The 19253-nt window shown below is 36.3% G+C and overlaps 2 protein-coding genes and 1 pseudogene across 3 annotated transcripts; all 3 read right to left on the bottom strand.

Annotated features, from left to right (window-relative positions):
• Nucleotides 1-479: 479 nt before the first annotated feature.
• Nucleotides 480-8415, bottom strand: LOC127639757 (ras-related protein Rab-3B-like). 2 transcript variants are annotated; one of them, XM_052121968.1, is made up of 5 exons: nucleotides 8281-8415; nucleotides 6745-6969; nucleotides 3251-3369; nucleotides 3038-3162; nucleotides 480-1708 (listed from the first exon to the last, which is right to left on the bottom strand). In XM_052121968.1, exons 2-5 carry the CDS (start codon nucleotides 6967-6969, stop codon nucleotides 1524-1526), a joined length of 654 nt encoding a protein of 217 aa, XP_051977928.1. In that variant the 5' UTR covers nucleotides 8281-8415; the 3' UTR covers nucleotides 480-1523. The 2 variants fall into 2 exon arrangements, with proteins under 2 accessions (XP_051977928.1, XP_051977929.1); XM_052121969.1 differs by having other exon boundaries at nucleotides 6793-6969.
• Nucleotides 8416-10696: 2281 nt separating this feature from the next.
• Nucleotides 10697-15511, bottom strand: LOC127639857 (ATP synthase mitochondrial F1 complex assembly factor 1-like). Its single transcript, XM_052122154.1, has 9 exons — nucleotides 15303-15511; nucleotides 15096-15204; nucleotides 14088-14135; nucleotides 13896-13958; nucleotides 12658-12708; nucleotides 12396-12443; nucleotides 11995-12090; nucleotides 11809-11916; nucleotides 10697-11691 (listed from the first exon to the last, which is right to left on the bottom strand). Exons 1-9 carry the CDS (start codon nucleotides 15509-15511, stop codon nucleotides 11515-11517), a joined length of 909 nt encoding a protein of 302 aa, XP_051978114.1. The 3' UTR covers nucleotides 10697-11514.
• A 1930-nt stretch (nucleotides 15512-17441) lies between these two features.
• LOC127639501 (FRAS1-related extracellular matrix protein 1-like) overlaps nucleotides 17442-19253 on the bottom strand; it is a 44277-nt pseudogene continuing 42465 nt past the window's right edge.

The following is a 19253-nucleotide window of genomic DNA, read 5'->3' as shown; positions in this document are numbered from 1 at the left end:
TCGTCTAGTTCTGACCTCCTCTTGTTTACTCCTTAGCTTGCCAGACCCCCTTGTTCCCCTGTCTTTGATCCCGCTAGTCCCGTCTAGTTCTTCAGCCCTAACTGTTAACTGTTTTCCGGCTTCGACCTCCGCCTCGTTTACCACTCTCTCCCGGATTTGCCCCTTACGATACTTTGATTCCCGGCTTTTGACCCTACGCTTCCCTCGACAACTCTTCACTGGATTTGCCCTTTGTACTTTTGCCTGCACTGCTTTCTATTAATAAAGCAGTTTCATCCGACATTGTGACTGTCTCATCTTGTGTGTGTGTGTGTGTGCGGGTTACAGAGTGTTTCAAAACTTTTGACTGGTAGTGTGTGTGTGTGTGTATATATATATATATATATATATATATATTAGTCAAATAATTATTCTTTATAATACTAATAAACAAATAATTAAGTTAATAACTGAGACGGAGCATAAATGTAACCCGTGATTACACACGATTTGTGCTTTTATTGTTACAAATTGCATCTAAAATAACATTCACAACAATCCATTCACTTTACTCCCCAGTGCAAATCATCTGCAAATCAATATACACTGACAGCAAAGATACATCTATATATTCCCAGTATGAGCCAGCAGCATACAAATAAATATCTACTCAGAGAAAAAAATGCAGCTGTACATACAAATTTTACTGTACATAAAACAGTCATACATAACAGCACTTCCAAAGTAGGTTATACATACACCAATCCACAGGGATTTGCTACTATTTTTTTGAAAAATAAAGACATCCTGGCATGATGAGCTCAAGGATTTAAGTGAAGAATAAATATATTTTCATTAAACTGAACATCACCTGACTATGGGATGTGTTGATTGAGTGTTCAGTCAATTATTACACTTAACAGTTACATGTGGTTTCTGATACGTATGCTAGCTATAACAGGAATAATTTACTGTTTTATTTTGCGTAAGATGTGATTTTATTTTATTTTGTTGGATATCTAATCATGACATTATGTGATGATTGTTTAGTGCTCATCTTCTTTAAAAGCATACTGTACCAACAATTCAAAAGACAGAGTCCAACAGACAATGTGTATTTTCTTCTAATCAAATAAATAACCAGTGCATTTAAACAACCCTGAAAATAAAACTCTTTCTGCATAATTTTGGGCCTGTGTTTGAGCTATGTACTGTATAAATGAATTATCACCATGTGGCCACCATTAAACTACTGATAAATACTACACTTGATATATAATCCATAAGATTTGCAAGTTTGTGCCACGATAGATTGTGTTTTAAATCTAGTTTCGGCAGTGAACACTGAAGTTCTGAGAACCACTTAGGTTTGTGCTTTGCTCTATAGTCCCTGCTTTGAGTTTCCTATGGACTGTAGATTACAAGTGTGCTATTATTACTAAACTACTTGACAGCTACAAACTAAAAGGTCAGTTCTGATTTCCACATAACAGCACTTCAAACCAAATAACATTGGATCCACTGCTGATGAGGACAGCTTTAAATCAGCAACAATTCTGAGGTAGCTGTGGTGGTTTATCGGTTAGCCGGGTGGTTTTGGCACCAGTGACCATGGATGGATCAGTATCGACTCTTTCCGACATCTTTACGCAGATAATGTCAACTAAGTGCTCAAACACTTGTCTAACGTTAATGTTCTCCTTGGAACTTGCTTCGTAGTATTCAAACCCTGCAAGAAAAGTTGCATATAACTTTCATTAATTCTGACACAAATGTATTTTTTATTTGATCTAAATAAGAGGTCTTCAACTTTTTCCAGGCCAAGAATCCGTTGGGGTATTATGTATTATATAAAACTGAATGTTGCATTTTAAGCCTGGCCTAAAATAACAGGCAAATAGCCCCATGTTATGTTTTTATATTTATATATAATGTAGATACTTTGTTTTAATTCTTACATTGCAGTCAATAAAATAATCATTATTGATATACAGTCATTTACTTGTAAATTACATTGTAATTTTAATTAAAGATATACCACTGTATTCTCGGCTCTCTGTCGACATCTATAGTTGAAACATAAAATTGCAAGTTACTTGCGGAGGAACATTGTTTTGCGTTTTCAGTTGTTGTTATTGTCTCGCGCATGGTCGAGCGCTCAGCCTTTCAAAGGTTACTCTATTGACCGTAAGCCCATAAGGATGCATTCGACGCATGTGCACTACAACTGCCACAGTCAATGGCAGGCACATGAACCAACTACAGTATGCGCGAAGGTGTCTGCTGTGTCTAAAAAACTATGTTGCACGTGGACAGTCCTGATGAAAAATGTTCCTCATGCATACTTCGCTAGACGTGCCGGCATGGGGGAAAAAAATGACAATTTTCAAAAGGTTCAGTTCATAAAATGTACAGCTGAAAACTACTAGCTTTTGGTGCCCCTCCGTGGACGTTACACCCTGAAAATGGAGCTCACACAGGCCCATACACACAACAACACTTACCATTTTGGCCACTGGGGGCAGTCTTTGACATTTCGGCAAGCACAGACTGATTACACCTAAAGAAAAGTCAGCCCACTGTTTCCGATTTCACTGTGACCACTGGAGACTCGGTAGTCAAATTTTATTTTAGTCAGATTACACTTTAGCCATTCTTTTCATTCAAAGAGATGGAAAAAAATATCGACAGCTTACAGGAATGGTAATTACTTCTGTTACTTTTGATAAAATAACTAGCCTCCTTCAAGAACGAGTTATACACAGGACTAAATGCCTTTCTGGGAAATGGCATTATTGAGTTCAACAGCATTTTGGTGCTGATGTGTGAATAGAAGCAAAACGGTAAAAGATGGAGAGCAATTGCATGTGTGAATAGCAGATGTGGTACAAAGTCAATCCGACAATTTTACTGCATTTAAACGGGTTTCACGTGTAAAAATTGCTAGTAATTTGTGAACCCCCTATGGATTTCTGACCCCTGTTGAAGACCTCTGATCTAAATGGTTTGAAAAACCTAATCCAAGGAATCAGATGAAATATTGGGGCATATATCTTACCTAACTGGTCAGCTAAGTGTTTGCCCTTCTCAAATGGAACCACTCTCTCCTCATCCATATCACATTTGTTTCCCACTAATATCACCTGAGCATTATCCCAAGAATAGGTCTTAATCTGTGTTGCCCTAAAAGAAGACAATAGTTTACAGCATAAAAACTGAAGCAGCATAACTTTATTGTCTTATCACATTCTTGTAAACTTGTACTACTTACCAGTCCTGGACTGCATTAAAAGACTCTTCATTTGTGATGTCATACATGAGGATGAAGCCCATGGCTCCTCTATAGTAAGCTGTAGTAATAGTTCTGTACCGCTCCTGTCCAGCTGTATCCTATAGACGACATAAACAACACAGATTAACAAGATATGTAAAGAATGTCAAGACAAACCTTGGCTGTAAGTTAAAAAAAAACTTTTAAAAGGTTATACAGGCCTTAGTCAGACCAAACTAAGTCAGGCAAGTGGTTGCTAGGGTCAACTGAGTGGTTGCTAAGATCTTATGGCTGCTTTCTATTAGTAAAGTGTTCTGTCTGGTTGCAAGGCAAAGCTAGGCTGTATTAGCTTATGGATAGATATTTCTAAAGTCTTCTGGCTGATTGCTGGGAACTGTAATTCAACATATTGTAAGTCTATGTGATTTTCAATGTCTGTTATGAGAAAACCATACATTCAATCAGTTAGAAAAGACATAGCACTCTAGGTCAGAACAGTCTGGAGGTATGTACCAATTTTGGTGGATGTAGCTTGAAATTTATAGGAGAAGTTGGTCTTGGTTTAGGGAATTTAGAAAAACCACATAAATGTCCTTTGTGTGGTGCTAAAAGCAAGTTCAATTTTCTACCTAACAGATGTTGTTTAGGGTTAATGTTCTATTGAGTTTTAAATCAACAAAACCTACCCACCTCCCTTCCCTTAAACCTTAAATCTAAACCCAACCAATAGTGTCATAAAAGCAAATGTGACATGAAAAACGCAATTGCTGACGCAACCACGTCATTTTGTGATGCATTAATGATGCTTTCGGCTCACGTGACGACTTGCGTACTCTTCTGGACTCATACCCCAGTTTTTCGCATGGCAAATGCAACACTATCAGTTGAGCTACCACACAATTTGATCACACCTGTTGTTGGTTATGTACAGTAATACAAACATACAAATGTATTGCCTAACACTCATATGCTATAGTAAAGTTGTTTTGATTTCATAAGATAGCATTGCATGAGGAACAGAGTGAAAAGTAAATGTTTATAAACTGATAATGCGCTATTTTACTCGTGATTTGTGTGAAAGGGAATAAAATATGTTTTTTCTAGTGGTCATTTCACCACGAAAGTGCCGCGATACGTACAACGACCCACGTACAAAGTATTTTGGTACTTTTTAATAACATGATTCTATGACATTTGGTTGAAAATAGAGCAATTATTGAGCTGTGGTGCTAATGTAGGATACCAGGGTTCGAATCTTGCTGACAATTTGGTCCCATTCCCACTTTACCCTATAATTTTCACTATCAATAAATGGAAAAAATCTCTAAACAGAGTAAAATATATTTTTAGGTCTTTTACAAGTCTTTTATGTTGATTTCTAAATGTAAGAAATTATACTAAGTTTTGCTGCGTCTGTTAATTATATATCTATATATATGAGTTGTTGAAAGTTGTTGACTGGGGGTGGGGTGCCGCCACATCGTACCCCTGCCCCCACCCCCCACCCCACACACACACAAGATGCCGCATTGGGCGACTGCCCATGTCGTCCATGCCTAAATCTGCCACTGCCATCTGGCACCAACAATCATGCCATGGTCAAAATCACTGAGATCACATTTGTTCCCCATTCTAATGGTAGATGTAAACATGACTGAAACTGAAGCTCCTGACCCGTTTCTGCATGATTTTATGCACTACTACCACACGATTGGCTGATTAGATAATTGTTTGATTGTTGGTGCCAGGCAGGCTGGTTTGAGTATTTCTGTAACTGCTGATCTTCTGGAATTTTCACACACAACAGTCTCTAGAATTTACTCAGAATGGTGCAAAAAACAAAAACATCCAGTGAGACAGTTCTGTGGATGGAAATGTCTTGTTGATGAGAGAGGTCAACAGAGAATGACCAGACTGGTTCAAACTGACAAAGTCTACGGTATCTCAGATAACCACTCTGTACAATTCTGTTGAGAAGAATATCATCTCAGAATGCTATTCTGAGATGCAGGTTGGCAATGTTTTGGCGACACGAAGAGGACAATATTATTCAGGTGGTTTTAATGTTGTGTCTGATCTGTGTATACTGTATATATATATACAGTGCATTCATAAAGTTTTCAGACCCCTTCATTTTTTTCACAGTTTGTTATGTTGCAACCTTATGCTAAAATGCTTGAAATATTTTTTTCTTCACATCATTTTTGATACCTTTGCAAATTTATTAAAAAGGAAAAACTGAAATATCACACTGGAATAAGTATTCAGACCCTTAACTCAGTACTTAGTTGAAGCACCTTTGGCAGCGATTACAATCTCATGTGTTTTTGGGTATAATGTGGCAAACTTTACACACCTGGATTTGGGGATTTTCTGGCATTGTAGATCCTCTCGAGCTCTGTCAGATTGGATGGGGACCGTCAGTGGACAGCCCAGTCTGAGGTCCTGAGCGCTCTGGACCAGGTTTTCATTAAGGATATCTCTGTATTTTGGTGCATTCAGCTTTCCTTAAACCCTGACCAGTCCTGTAGTTCCTGCATCTGACAGTTGGACTCCAATCAAAGTGTAGAAACTTCTCAAAGACGATCAAGAGAAACGGGATGCACCTGAGCTAAATTTCAAGTGTTATAGCAAAGGGTCTGAATACTTATGCCAGTGTGATATTTCAGTTTTTTCTTTTTAACAAATTTGCAAAGTTATCAAAAATATGTTTTTTGCTTTTTCATTATGGGGTATTGAAAAAATATAATTTAAAGCATTTTAGCATAAGGCTGCAAAATAACAAAATGCGAAAAAAATTAAGGGGTCTGAATACTTTATGAATGCACTGTGCAAACTGATATATATATATATATATATATATATATATATATATATATATATATATATATATATATGAATGCAGCATACAACAAATGTATGGAGGACACAAATATTCCTGTCTGTACTCAAATGCTAGATCTTTCGTTTTGTTTTGTCCCTTCTGTCACCAGTTTCGCAGCAGCTGTTTTGACTGTGATCCTATTTTTAACCTCCATCCTCAATCAAACGATCAATCAACGTAGATTATGAATTGCTGCTTATCACAAATTGTGGCTGTGTCACACTTCTTACACTAGCACTCTCGTGTCTCACTCTACCCCCCCACCCCCACCCATCTTGAGGGGCCGCTTTAATGGGCTATGAGGATCTCTCTGCTAGTGAGCAGCATGGAGTGCTGCTTCCATGACAACCTGCATTGATGATGCATGTGGGAAAAAAGGCGAAGTTGCTTGCCTTCATTTTCACCAGAAAAAAGATGGCTCTCATTCACAGCCAAGTGGAGGGTAATTGTGGAACTTGTTTGAGCCTAGTGAACTTGGATACATTCAGATACAGTTTTAGTTGAATGATCCCCATTGCATTGAGACAACAAAACCCCTTTCAGTTGCCATTGAGACATACTGTAACAACATTGAATTACAGCAGGAAACCGGCTTTTGTAAAGCACTCACCCATATCTGGAGTTTCACTCTCTTATCATTCCTATAAACTGTCTTCACCTTAAAGTCGATGCCGACAGTACTGACAAAGGAGTTGCTGAAGGAGTCATCTGCATATCTGAATAAGAAGCTAGTCTTTCCCACACTGCTGTTGCCAATGATCAAGAGTTTGAACATGTAGTCAAAGTTTTGATCAGATCCATCTCTCTGTCCAAAGCGCTGGTCTGCTGTTGCCATCTGCCAAGAGAATACAGAAGATGAGTTGTGAAGAATACAGACTGATCTCAACACTGATACTACTGCAAGAGTATCCACACTCAAGATTTATTTTTTTAAAGATTTACACATTTTAATTTCATAACAAATTCACATCAAATTTAATTAATTATCTTTAACTAAATAAATTACATATATAGTTTTATTTATTTATTTATTTATTTTTTAGTTTTGCAAATGATTACACAATTCAATTTGATGGAAATTGGTTATGAAATTAAATTGTGTAAATCTTAAAAATAGGTAAAAATATTGTGTACTGAAATTAGCTTATACACAACAAATACAAATAATAAAATATATAGCATATATTCAATCATATAGATAATATAATATATTAAATATAATATTAAAAATAAATATGATAAATTATTATAAATAATCACATCACCTTGTCATGAATTACCTTTGGCCTATTTATCATTAAAGCATCTTAAATGATAAATAAATAAATACTATTTAATTACAATAAATAAATACTATTTAATATACAGCATAACAGGCTTTGTATAAAATATAATATATTAGCAAAACATTCAAAAATAAAATTAATGATCAACTTGTCATGAATTATCTGTGGTCTATTGATCACAAAACATAAATAAATGCTATTTAACATATATTAGGCTATGTATAAAAAAATTATATAATACAATTTAAATAATAATAATAATAAATAATTAAATTACATAAAAATAATAATAAATTAATTAATTATCATCATGTGATGAATTAGCTGTGGTCTATTGATTATTAAAACATCTTTGATTATGCATAAATCAATACTATTTATTTGTTTATTAATTAATAAATACATATTTTATGTATTTATATAGGCCTATATATATATATATATATATATATATATATATATATATATATATATATATATATATATATATATATATCAAGTCATTCATGACATAGGCTATATATATATATATATATATATCACCTCCTTACCGAGTCATGAATTAGGCGTGGTCTATTTAGGCTATCATCCAAACAAGTCTTGAATGATTAATATGCCAATTCGACAACACCGTTAAAGCATCACAAAACACAAAACATAATGAGCTACAGATTACATTTGCTACTATTATTCACAACCATAAATATCATCGCATAATCTGAGGGTGCTATTTTGAACATGTAAAACAATCAGATGGTCATGTAAAAACAAGATGATTCACAGCTGTCATTGAGACATTAACAGCCCCCTAAACGACACACATAAATGTCAATGAATGGCCATAGGATGGAAATGCTCACCTCGGATGAAAGTGGAGCTCCCTCGGTCCTTCTGTAGGTGGGCGTAGGACGGCTGCAGCAGCACCTGACTACGCGTGTGGAGTGAGGGGCCGTTCACTTATTATCAAATTCCCCCTATGAAAACATGCACTAGACTTACGTATTTGGGGCCGTTCACACCAAACGCGTTTTTGCACTGAAAAAAGAGCGCAGGTGTTTCAAGACGCGTTTTTAACAGCTAAATTTCTTTTTTTTTTACCTGACACGGTGTCTAAAAGGCAGCGAGATGTGGCGCTACGTCAAAAAACGTCGAGACCTTCAGACCGTCTAGCGCACGTTTACATAGAAAACTATGCAGAAACAGCGTGGACGGAGGACGCAAAAACACGTTCGGTGTGAACGGCCCCTTTACCGCGCTCAAAACGCTGGCATTTACGCCTCTATTAACAGCTGTAGTGGCTATTGACATCGATTATAGAGGAATTTAAGTAGCGAATTTATTTGAAGGCGTGCAATGTACAGTTGAGCGGTGCATGGGCGACCATTAACGCGTTTTCAAGGTTATCTGCCATAATCGGAACATTTAAAGGAATAGGATATTATATGTTCAATACATGTTGTACTCAATCGAAAGCATTAGTGGCATAATGTTGATAACCACAAAAAATAATTTGGACCTTTCCCAACAATCGAAGTTTCAGTGAGGCACTTAACCTACAGTACAATGGAAGTGAATGGGGCCAGATTTTGTTGGGTGTAAAGGTAGGAATGTAAAGCTTAATTTATTTTTATGAGTAAAATGTATCTGAAATATATTCCCCTTCATATTTTACATTTGTTAGTGCACCTGGGTGACTAGGAACATGAAATTGTTCAGCCATTACTTCCTGTTTTGCAGGGGTGTAAATATGAGGTAACACACAGGCCAAAACCTCTTAAACATCAATCACATCAATTCCACCATCAGGGCACTAATTAACACGTTCCAATCAATTGAAGAATCTGCCTGGGTAGCTCAGCAAGTAAAAGATGCTGACTACCACAACTGGAGTCGCAAGTTCGAATCCAGGGCGTGCTGAGTGACTCCAGTCAGGCTTCCTAAGCAACCAATTGGACCGGTTGCTAGGTTGGGTAGAGTCACGTTGGGTTAACCTCCTAGGTAATGTGCTCAAAAAGATTACGTGATAAAATGCGTGGATTGACGGTCTCAGACACGGAGGCAACCGAGATTAGAGTCCTCCGCCACCCGGATTAAGGTGAGTAACTATGCCACCACGAGGACCTAGAGCGCATTGGGAACTGGGCATTCCAAATCGGGGAGAAAAGGGGAGATAAATCCAAAACAGAAAAGAATTGGCCTGGAAAAGGACATGTGCCTATATTGTCTCCCTGCAAAGTGAGGAGGATGGTTCAAGTCGCCAAAGATCGCAGCTGAAGAATTGCAAAAATGTGTTATAATTTTATATATGGTATATATATATATATATATATATATATATATATATATATATATATATATATATATATATCAGACCACAAGTTACATCACCACAAGTTGTTTGAGAGGATTTCACGAAAAAAGCCTCTGCTCATATCCACAACAAAATCAAGCGTCTTCAGTTTGCCTGACACTGCTGGAACTTCAAATGTCAGAGGAAACAAAAAAAAAGCTTTTCGGCAGCAAACACCAGATATGAGTTTGGCGCACACAGAGATGAAGTACCCAATGCCCATGGTTAAATGTGGTGCTGGATCTTTAATATTGTGGGGCTATTTTTCTGCCAGAGGTCCTGGGCATCTTGTTCGGATACATGGCATCATGGACTCTAAAACCAACAGATAAAAAATCAAAACCTGGCTGCCTCTGCCAGAAATCTTACAATTGGACCTTGTTGGATCTTCCAGCAGGACAATGATCTAAAACAAACATCAAAATCAACACAAAAATGGTTCACGGACCACAAAATCAAGGTGATTGATTTTCCTTGTATCCCATAGAAAAATTGTGGGGTGAACTGAAGAGGACAGTCAACATGGACCTCTGAATTTGAAGGATCTGTAGAGATTCTGTATGGAGGAATGATCTCAGATCCCTTTCCATGTGTTCTCCAACCTCATTATGCATTATAAGAGAAGACTCAGAGCTGTTAACTTGGCAAAGAGAGGTTGTATAAAGTATTGAATAAAAGGGTGCCAATAATTAGTAAAAACAATGCGATTTGGAGAAAAATATTTAATAATGAAATATTTTCCTTATTTCAATTGTTTTACTTCAATTAAAAGTTTAGATATTTGTGATTTTTTTTAATGAAAGATCAAAAGGATAAACAATGATAAAAAATATTCCCCTCAGCTCTCTTTGCTCATATACAACAAAGGGGACAATATTTTTAGCCGCAACTGAAAACTCCATATTATGCCACATTTTTTATTTATTTTTATTAAAAGGAGGGACGAGATTAAATTAATTGCTGTGATAATCAACATTATGACACAAATGCTGTCGATTGAGCTTAACTGACCAGAAAAAATCCTTTAAAGTAATTCAGCACTGAGTTTAAATGCTTACGGTATAGATTATCAAAAATGGAGTAAAACAACAGCTTCTTATTTGGATGTATGTGTCGACTAACTCGACACATCCATCCAAAGTGTAAAGCATCTTTTTTATAATGAATTACACCACAATGGAAATAGGAACACAGATATTTCCCAGGGGTAAATTCAGATCCATTTAATATTCATACTCAACAGGTCAAGGTTGTATTTACATCAATGCTATTCACGCTTATATCGAATGTAATCTGATTCACTTTCAGTAATGTTGATGGATTAAGCAAATGCACAAACATATAGAGAATACGAAATGCAACATATCTCTCCATAATACCTTCATATTCATTTCCATTTTTGCATGTCAAACACAGAATTAACATATGATCAAACAACCACAGTATTATACATACGGTATTATAAGGCCTGTTAGGCCTATGGTACACGCAGTATGCATTAAAAATGTAAGGGTTTGGGTTAACAAATCTGCATACATGGCAGCAAATGAGCATGATATATGAATCTCATGAGTCTCTTTAACTCATATCTTGTTGATCAAATTGTATCAGTGTGAGCATGGTTTTCTCTCAAGTTGTAGCCGAGAGATCCACTAAATACGTTTTCAAGAGCGGCTCTTTCACACAAAAAGTCAAAAGTTCACATTTGGCAACCATATAAACGTTATTGCCTTTAGAGAGGTTGTTAATTTGTGGTGACTCCAGATCCTATTCCACTCTGTTCTAGTTCTGCTATTACAGACATGTGTTTAAACTCTGCTGGTTTGTGGTTGAAGGTCTCGACCAATCGGAAAGTCTCATGCCGCTGTGATCCGTAAAACAGCTGCACCTGATTGGCCAAGCATTGCGCCTGGTGGACAGTCTGAAAAAGAGTTGCAAAAAAGTAAATTAATAAAACATTTTTCAAAATTGATCAATGGAATAGATATCCCAAATTTCAAAAGGTGCATCCCCTTAAAAACGGATCAACTTGACATACCACAAATTTGCCATCCATCTCAGCAGTCATTAGCACAATGTCCTTGTCCTTCTGCAGATCCGTGTAATGGTATAAAATTAGCTGACTGGGTGCATTCTCTCCCTTAGTCTGCAATTGAAACGATTTTCAGTCAATACTGAGCCAACATACACCAACAGTTGACATTAAAGGGGGAGAATATAATACCTGGACATTAATCAATGATGTGAAGTGCAGCTCATGACCGGCCCATTGGCCGACAAAGAATTCATAGCCCTCTTCCTGGGGCAAAGCATATAGAAACTATGGAAATGTTGGGAAAACACATTAATACAGAAGATGAATATTCATTCCAGTGTCAAGCAACATACATACCTTGACCATCATAAGCACAGTGCAAGATTTAATATTGCTCTAAGCAAAAGAGAAAAAGGACTTGGCTACTCTGATACATTATTATTAGCAGAGGGGCTGCTTCTCTTGAAAGGAACTACTGTCACCAAGTGGTGGTTAAGAAGCTTACAGTCCTATCATGGTGGTTTGACAAAAAAATAAATTAATTACTACAGCTTTTCAAATGCAATGTTTAAAAGAGGTAATAATCTTACCATCGGGTTTGATTTGGCACGGCCAAAAAGTATTTCAAATGTTGAACCCTGAGAAATAGAGAGTGTGTTACAAGGTAAAATATCTCTGGTGAAAATATGCTGTTGTTATTGAGTAGCTTTCCATGGCTTAACAAAATCTTAAGTTTCACTAGTCATCAAATCGAAGCTGAATTCATCTAAACATTTCACTAACATCCAGTTCATAAATATTTTATGGAATAATTAAAAGAAGATTTGATGACAAATAATGGTGAAGACTCACTGGTATTACTGCACTAATTGTGTCTTTCTTTGAGAAGTACTGCATCCAAAGCTGCACAATAAAAAAAAATGTTTATGAACAACAAAGACAAATGGAGTTGAGGTCTAACCATTGCTTTTCCAAACGAATATAATCATTTATATTACAGAATGTTTACATGCCAAGATTTTGGAAAATCAACACTAGGGTAAAATATCCGATCTCTATATATAGCGCAACAGGATTCCAGAAGTAAAACTCCCATTCATTTTCTCCATAGGCGAATTGATTTTTGAACTGAACCCTAACTTACTGTATAAACTTTTAAAGACAAACCTGCCATGAGCTTTGAGGTTGTTAATCAATGGTACATGCTTCTGTTGAAGCCATCAGTCTGCGTTATTTCAACTTAATTTAAAAGAAATAGTGTTTAATTGCGGAATAACTAGTGAAGGACTACACTACCCATAATCCTGAGGATTGCTACACCAATCAGAAAATCGTGACCAAAAAAGTGTGGCAAACAAGCCATATACATTTTTTATTTTTTGTAATTGAACATTCACATAATCCCAAGGCAATTCTATGTCATATACACATACATTCACAAACAATATAAATAAAACATTTAAATAAATCAAGGGCATCACAAACGCAGGCAAATGTATTAAGCAATGACTGGCTTTCTTGTTTTTTTGAAAATCTATATAGACTCGAATTTTGCTACTAGGAAAATATTACACTCATCAGACTAAGTGGAGTGTTTTAAATTCTCTGTTTAATTTTCCCCTTTTCAAACACCAAACAAGCTTTGCAGCGATTGTCCACTTGCATGACATTTCCTACGGTGTCGGTCTTCAAACGCTCTCAGACTCCTTGCAGTATATACAGTATCTCTTCATATTTTAATATTTTGCAATAAACTCAAAACATATAATGTACTATAAAACAATAGTTTTATATTTTCCATAATTTTTAATTACACCACCCGCAATGCTACACGGGATTGTAGTTAATGCCCTCACTACAGTTGTCAAGTCTTGTACATTTGTCTTTATGTACGATTTCAAAATACTTTCTTACTTCAAATCAAAGTTTGCAATGCTGTGATTCATCTCGAAACTGGATGGTTCATGGCTTAAAACTATTTTGAAATCCCTATGGACGAATTGAAAGGGAAAAATACTTCCGGAACCAAGACGGCTTACACACAATAAATTATGTCAAAGGAAGACAAAGTTGAAAAGTATTTTTCTTACCTCTCCAATTTCAGTTCCAGATTTGTCCTGAACCCTATCAAGGTTGAGAATTGATCCTAATGACTTTCAAATTGAAAACAGAAAAATAAAATAAGAAAAAGGCAGGATATACAACAAATTATAAACTTTATTTGTCTTAAAATCTCCAAATAGTTATGCATTTAATACCAGATGGCAGGTTTGATGTCATACCTTATCTTTGGTGAAGCCGCCAGAACCTGCTTCACCTCGTTTAGACAACTACAGTAAAATAAACAGTAAATAAGGTACTTATTATATGCCTTACAAGGATAGTTCACCCAAAAATGAAAATTCTCTCATCATTTGCTCACCCTCATAAAAGTAATCCCTATGACTCCAGTAGTAGAAACTATATCTTCAGAGACTATCCACAATATCCCTGCGTCCCATGATGTTTAACGGGCGATGTGGGCTGAACTTCTGGTTAAGCGTAAACTATCGCTATGCACTAACGCAGCATTAAAATTGACAGAAACATGAGAACAAATGATCACAGAATTATAGCGAGGAAATATTGTTCTTCCCCACCTATCTGTTAATGATTATGGGTTTGAGGATGATGGCCAAATATCGCAAATAGAAGCATTTTAGTTATTTTGTCGAGTCTTTATCCATCGAAGGGAGACCTGAGCAGACTTGAAAAGCTGTGTAGCCTATTAGCGCCTTCACAGCTGTAAAGGTGGACATGTTTTGAGAACTGTAGATAATTGTTTATTTTAAAGCATATATTGAGTCTAGTCAGAACCGGAAGAGTTTGTTGTACCAAGATTATGTAGGTCACCATTCACTTGCATTGTATGAACTTACAAAGCTGAGATATTCTTCTAAAAATCTTTGTTTGTGTTCTGCAGAAGAAAGAAAGTCATACACATCTGGGATGGCATGAGGGTGAGAAAATGATGAGAGAAATTTCATTTTTGGATGAACTATCCCTTTAATAATGTATGCGTTATGTAACAATATTGCTATAACATTTCAAATGTACCAGTCAGAAAAGACAATTGTAGCAAGATATATAGTGCAGTGATATATATATATATATATATATATATATATATATATATATATATATATTAATAATATATATATACAAATGTAGTATATATATACAAATGTAGTAATATATATATATATATATATTACTACATTTGTCTTCTCAGTGTTGGGTCGTGTCATCACCTCCTCCTCCATGTACTTCACATATTCTGCTTGTCTGGAGTTTCCAAGCGGCTCAGTCTTCATGTCACTGCGCATCTCCAATCGGGCTTTATATTCTTGAGGTTTTGAGCTGATGTTACATTAGTAAACACATTAGATTAGTGTTTGACACTCCAGCAGTATTGCATTACATGTAAACTTCACAAGCATTTGACAGCTCCTTATTACCTCCTTAGCTTCTTGATCTTCTCTTCATATTTAGTATAATAGGGATTTCCTTCTAACTCCGGGTCTTTCTTGATCGAAAACGCCCTGAACTGAGATGGCACAAGTCCTGGAATAAGGGGTCGGATGCCAGTTGCTCTGACCGCTAACATCCCACGATACAAACATGACATTTGTACCATGGCCGCCGCCATCTTTCCCCCGTCACACATCTATGAGTGTCCGGGCGGGAAACAGGCGGAACTAAGATTAAAGTAATATTGATTGAATTTAAAATCTGGGTTACAGTGAAGCACTTACAATGGAAGCGAATGGGGCCAATTCGTTAACATCAAAATACTCACTGTTTTAAAAGTATAGCCACAGGATGTAAACAATATGCGTGTTAACATGATTTTAGTGTGATAAAATCGCTTAATAACATTTTCTGTGTAAAGTTATATCCAATTTTACAACGTTGCCATGACGACGTAACGCCATAAACCATGAAACCTCAAAACGACTGTGAAAGTGACAATTCAAGCAACTTTACAGCTCTAATAATGAATTAGTTTTAAACAGAAGAATCAATGTTAGTGCTTATAAATGGTAGGCTGCCTTTAACTCTCCAAAAATTGGCCCCATTCACTTCCATTGTAAGTGTCTTGCTTTAACACGGAATTTAGAATTAAATTTTTTATTCTTCTCTTTTTTTTACATTAAAGGAGGGACGAAATTAAATTAATTTGTATGGTAATCAACATTATGCCACAAAGGCTGTTGATTGAGCTTAACTTGTGTTGAACTCGAAACAATGTGCCTTATTTCATGTGAGAATGAGAATCAAGTAGCCTACTAGTTTTAGATTAGTAACAGTAAATTAACTAACTATGGGATTTGACAGGTTATCATGGTACAGAAAGTGTATTGACATTCCACAAATTAAACTCATTAAAGGTTATCTTTTTATTGTAATCAATATTCAGTATTATTGGATATTGTTATTTTAATAACAACAACAATAAAACATGTCATTGTGAATTAATGTAATTATTTAGCACATTGACAGGAGAAACAGTAACGTAATTAAATATCACATCAAATTAAAATTTAGTTTTAACTGATTTTGTGCAGGTAATGAGCAAATGCATCTGTGCTCTAATCCATCAACGCAACTTTTTGGAATCCATATCTTCTGGCTCTGAGCCAAAACACATGTAGAACTAGCATGGTCCTGATGATCAGTCACCCTTCCCTTCTTGAGTCTGGAGTATGCCAGCGTCCCGTCATCAGTCCAAGACCATTGATCTGGACCACCTGTGAGCCCTAAATAAAATCAAAGAAGTATTCTTATTTACATGGAAATTTTACTTATTCCTTAAATATGAAGTACTGTAGTTGCACCATGGTACAGTGATTGTATCAGATCTCAGTACTAACAAAAATGAATCATTACCATATTCATACATCATGGTATTTACATGGTACTATCATGGTACATGTAAAAAAAAAACATGTTACTATCATGGCACATGGTAGGCTATTACCATGGTACCATATCCAAACAGCATGGTAATTCGATGGTACTTTTAGGTACTCGCAATGTCTGTGCACTCCAGAATGCTTGCTTTCCAGCAAACTTCCACATCCACTTCAAATCAATCTTCGATGGCACACATGTCAAGTGGCCCTCAAGCCTAATTTGGAGACAGGACACCAATATTTAGGAGTAGAAAGGACAGATGTATAGTAATAAGTATGTGCGTATATGTTTCTTTAAGATAAATGGTGTTACATACAGCACGCAAGCACATTGAGCGATGCTCCAGCTAGCAACACCAGGTCCCAAAATATAACAGTTCCTCCGGTAGTGAGTCCAGCCATTAGGACAACCAATACTTACAGGCTTCTGAGACTTTGAAAGAGAGAAATGAAAGATGAAATGAGAGCCTGTTCCCATTATAAACTATCCTTTTAAACATTACACACTATTTGACTTGTGGATGGATGGATAGATTTTAGTCTTGTGTTAGAGAAAATTCTTAACAATACCTTGTGTTGTCACACTCCTGAATCAATTACAAAAGAGACAGTCTCTTTGGGGACTTTCTACTGATCCAGTGTCAGTAGACAATCCAGACCAATTCCAGATTGGAGTGATATCTAGTTGAGTGTGGACTCGAGGTTCTGACATCTTTTCCTGTGGTCTCTCAGTGGACCAAGTCCATTAAACTAATGGACAAGATGATCATATGTAATTTGCAGCGTAACCTCAGCCTTAAGCAAACTATTATGCAGGACTACCTGAAATTTGTGCAGTAATTTGAGAATTGTTGTACTGAAAGCAAAAATAAAAGGCAGAAACTGAAAAAACTTACTCTCCAAAGTCTTTCTTGATTTCTGTTGTCCACCTCTGACAGATGTGCCTAAAACATGGTCATTTCTAAAATTAATAAAGTGTTTTAGGAACACATCAGGTGTTAAAAAATGTAAAAGATTAAGGTAGGTGCTCTGACTCACTCTGTGTCTGTTTCTACCAAGCACCCTCAGCTGCCTCTGGCCTTGATTACTAAAAGCCTGATCATGGGGTTCTTCCTCCCTGTAATTACTGAAGTGAGTGCTGGACGGATCGTCCTCCCAAAGGAATGTGGTCCTTGGGTCTGGAGTATATTCCTCAACCTGTGGTGGATCAGGTTGAGGAATAGGAGTAGAGGTGTAGAGGTGTGGGAGGCTTTGGAAAGGATGTTGCTTCTCATCTTCATCAACAATAAAGTCATTTTGATTACACTTGCCTGAAGGGAAAAAAAATTCTCAGATAATATAGAAATATTGTGCGAGTAAGGCCAGAATACTTTATGCAAATACGCATATGCAGATGAAAAGACTTGGCCAGAGTGCGATTCGGTTGAACATGCTTAAGCAAAGAAGGGTATGTTTCTTTAAATATATTGACTTTAATGTACTTGCCCAGCAATATCCTCCTCAGACTGTTGCTCTGCCACACTCAAAGCCCTAAATTGACAGAATGAGTAAACTCGTTCCCTCAGTTGAATTGAGTAATGGCATCTCCAAAACTTGTGTAATTAAGTTCACTTAACTTGGTGTAAAATTAGCTATTTAAGTTAAGGTAACTAGATGCAAGTAGACTTAACTCAGATTTACTGTTTAAATATTGTTGTTTCTACTTAATCATTTTAGTTGAATTGTCTCAAATTGAGATCATACAATAATACAGCAGAAATAAAGATTCTAGGGGAATCATTACATAAACGTAATTCTCCACTCAAATGCATATAAAATGGTACCTCAGATGGACTTGCACAAGGTGAACTGAAATAGAGTTAACCGGGTCCAACTTGACCAAAAGGGACACCGGTCACCCCAATGGTGACATCACACAAAACAAGTATTTGCAACAAAACTACATACTGCAAATAATACTACAAAAGAGCTAAAACTTCTTAATTCTTAATGCCAACTATATAAATGCCCCCATAATTTCCCTTTGACCAAGGAAACATAATTAAATAATTCAAGTGCAATGGATTATGGGTAATCCCCACATCCTCAATTTTGTAGTCAATAATTTGAGTTATTAACACTTAAAATCCTAAGTCTATAGATTTTTTTTTTTAGATCATTAAGTTAAATACACATAGATATTTGAGTTATGATCCTAAAACTTCTTGGCCCGCATAACAGTCATAGTATGCACGTGTCGAATGTGTCCATATGGGCTTGTGGTCAAAAGAGTATACTTTGAAAGGCTGAGTGCTTGACTGGGTGCAAGACAGAGCGGCACATACAAAAACGAAGTATACCCTAGCCTTTACAAGATGAGGGTTACAGATCAGAAAACGTAATACATTCGAATTGATCCATGTCTGATAGGGTATGTCCCCTTTCAGTAACTGCAGAATAGTGTTAATTTCAGGGTACCAGAACATTCACTAGCAACATTTCCACTGAATAAAG

This window comes from Xyrauchen texanus, chromosome 48 (genome assembly GCF_025860055.1).
Source record: "Xyrauchen texanus isolate HMW12.3.18 chromosome 48, RBS_HiC_50CHRs, whole genome shotgun sequence".
NCBI classification, from domain to species: domain Eukaryota; kingdom Metazoa; phylum Chordata; class Actinopteri; order Cypriniformes; family Catostomidae; genus Xyrauchen; species Xyrauchen texanus.
Note: the sequence above shows the minus strand (reverse complement) of the source record. Positions and strands in the feature narration are given on the sequence as shown.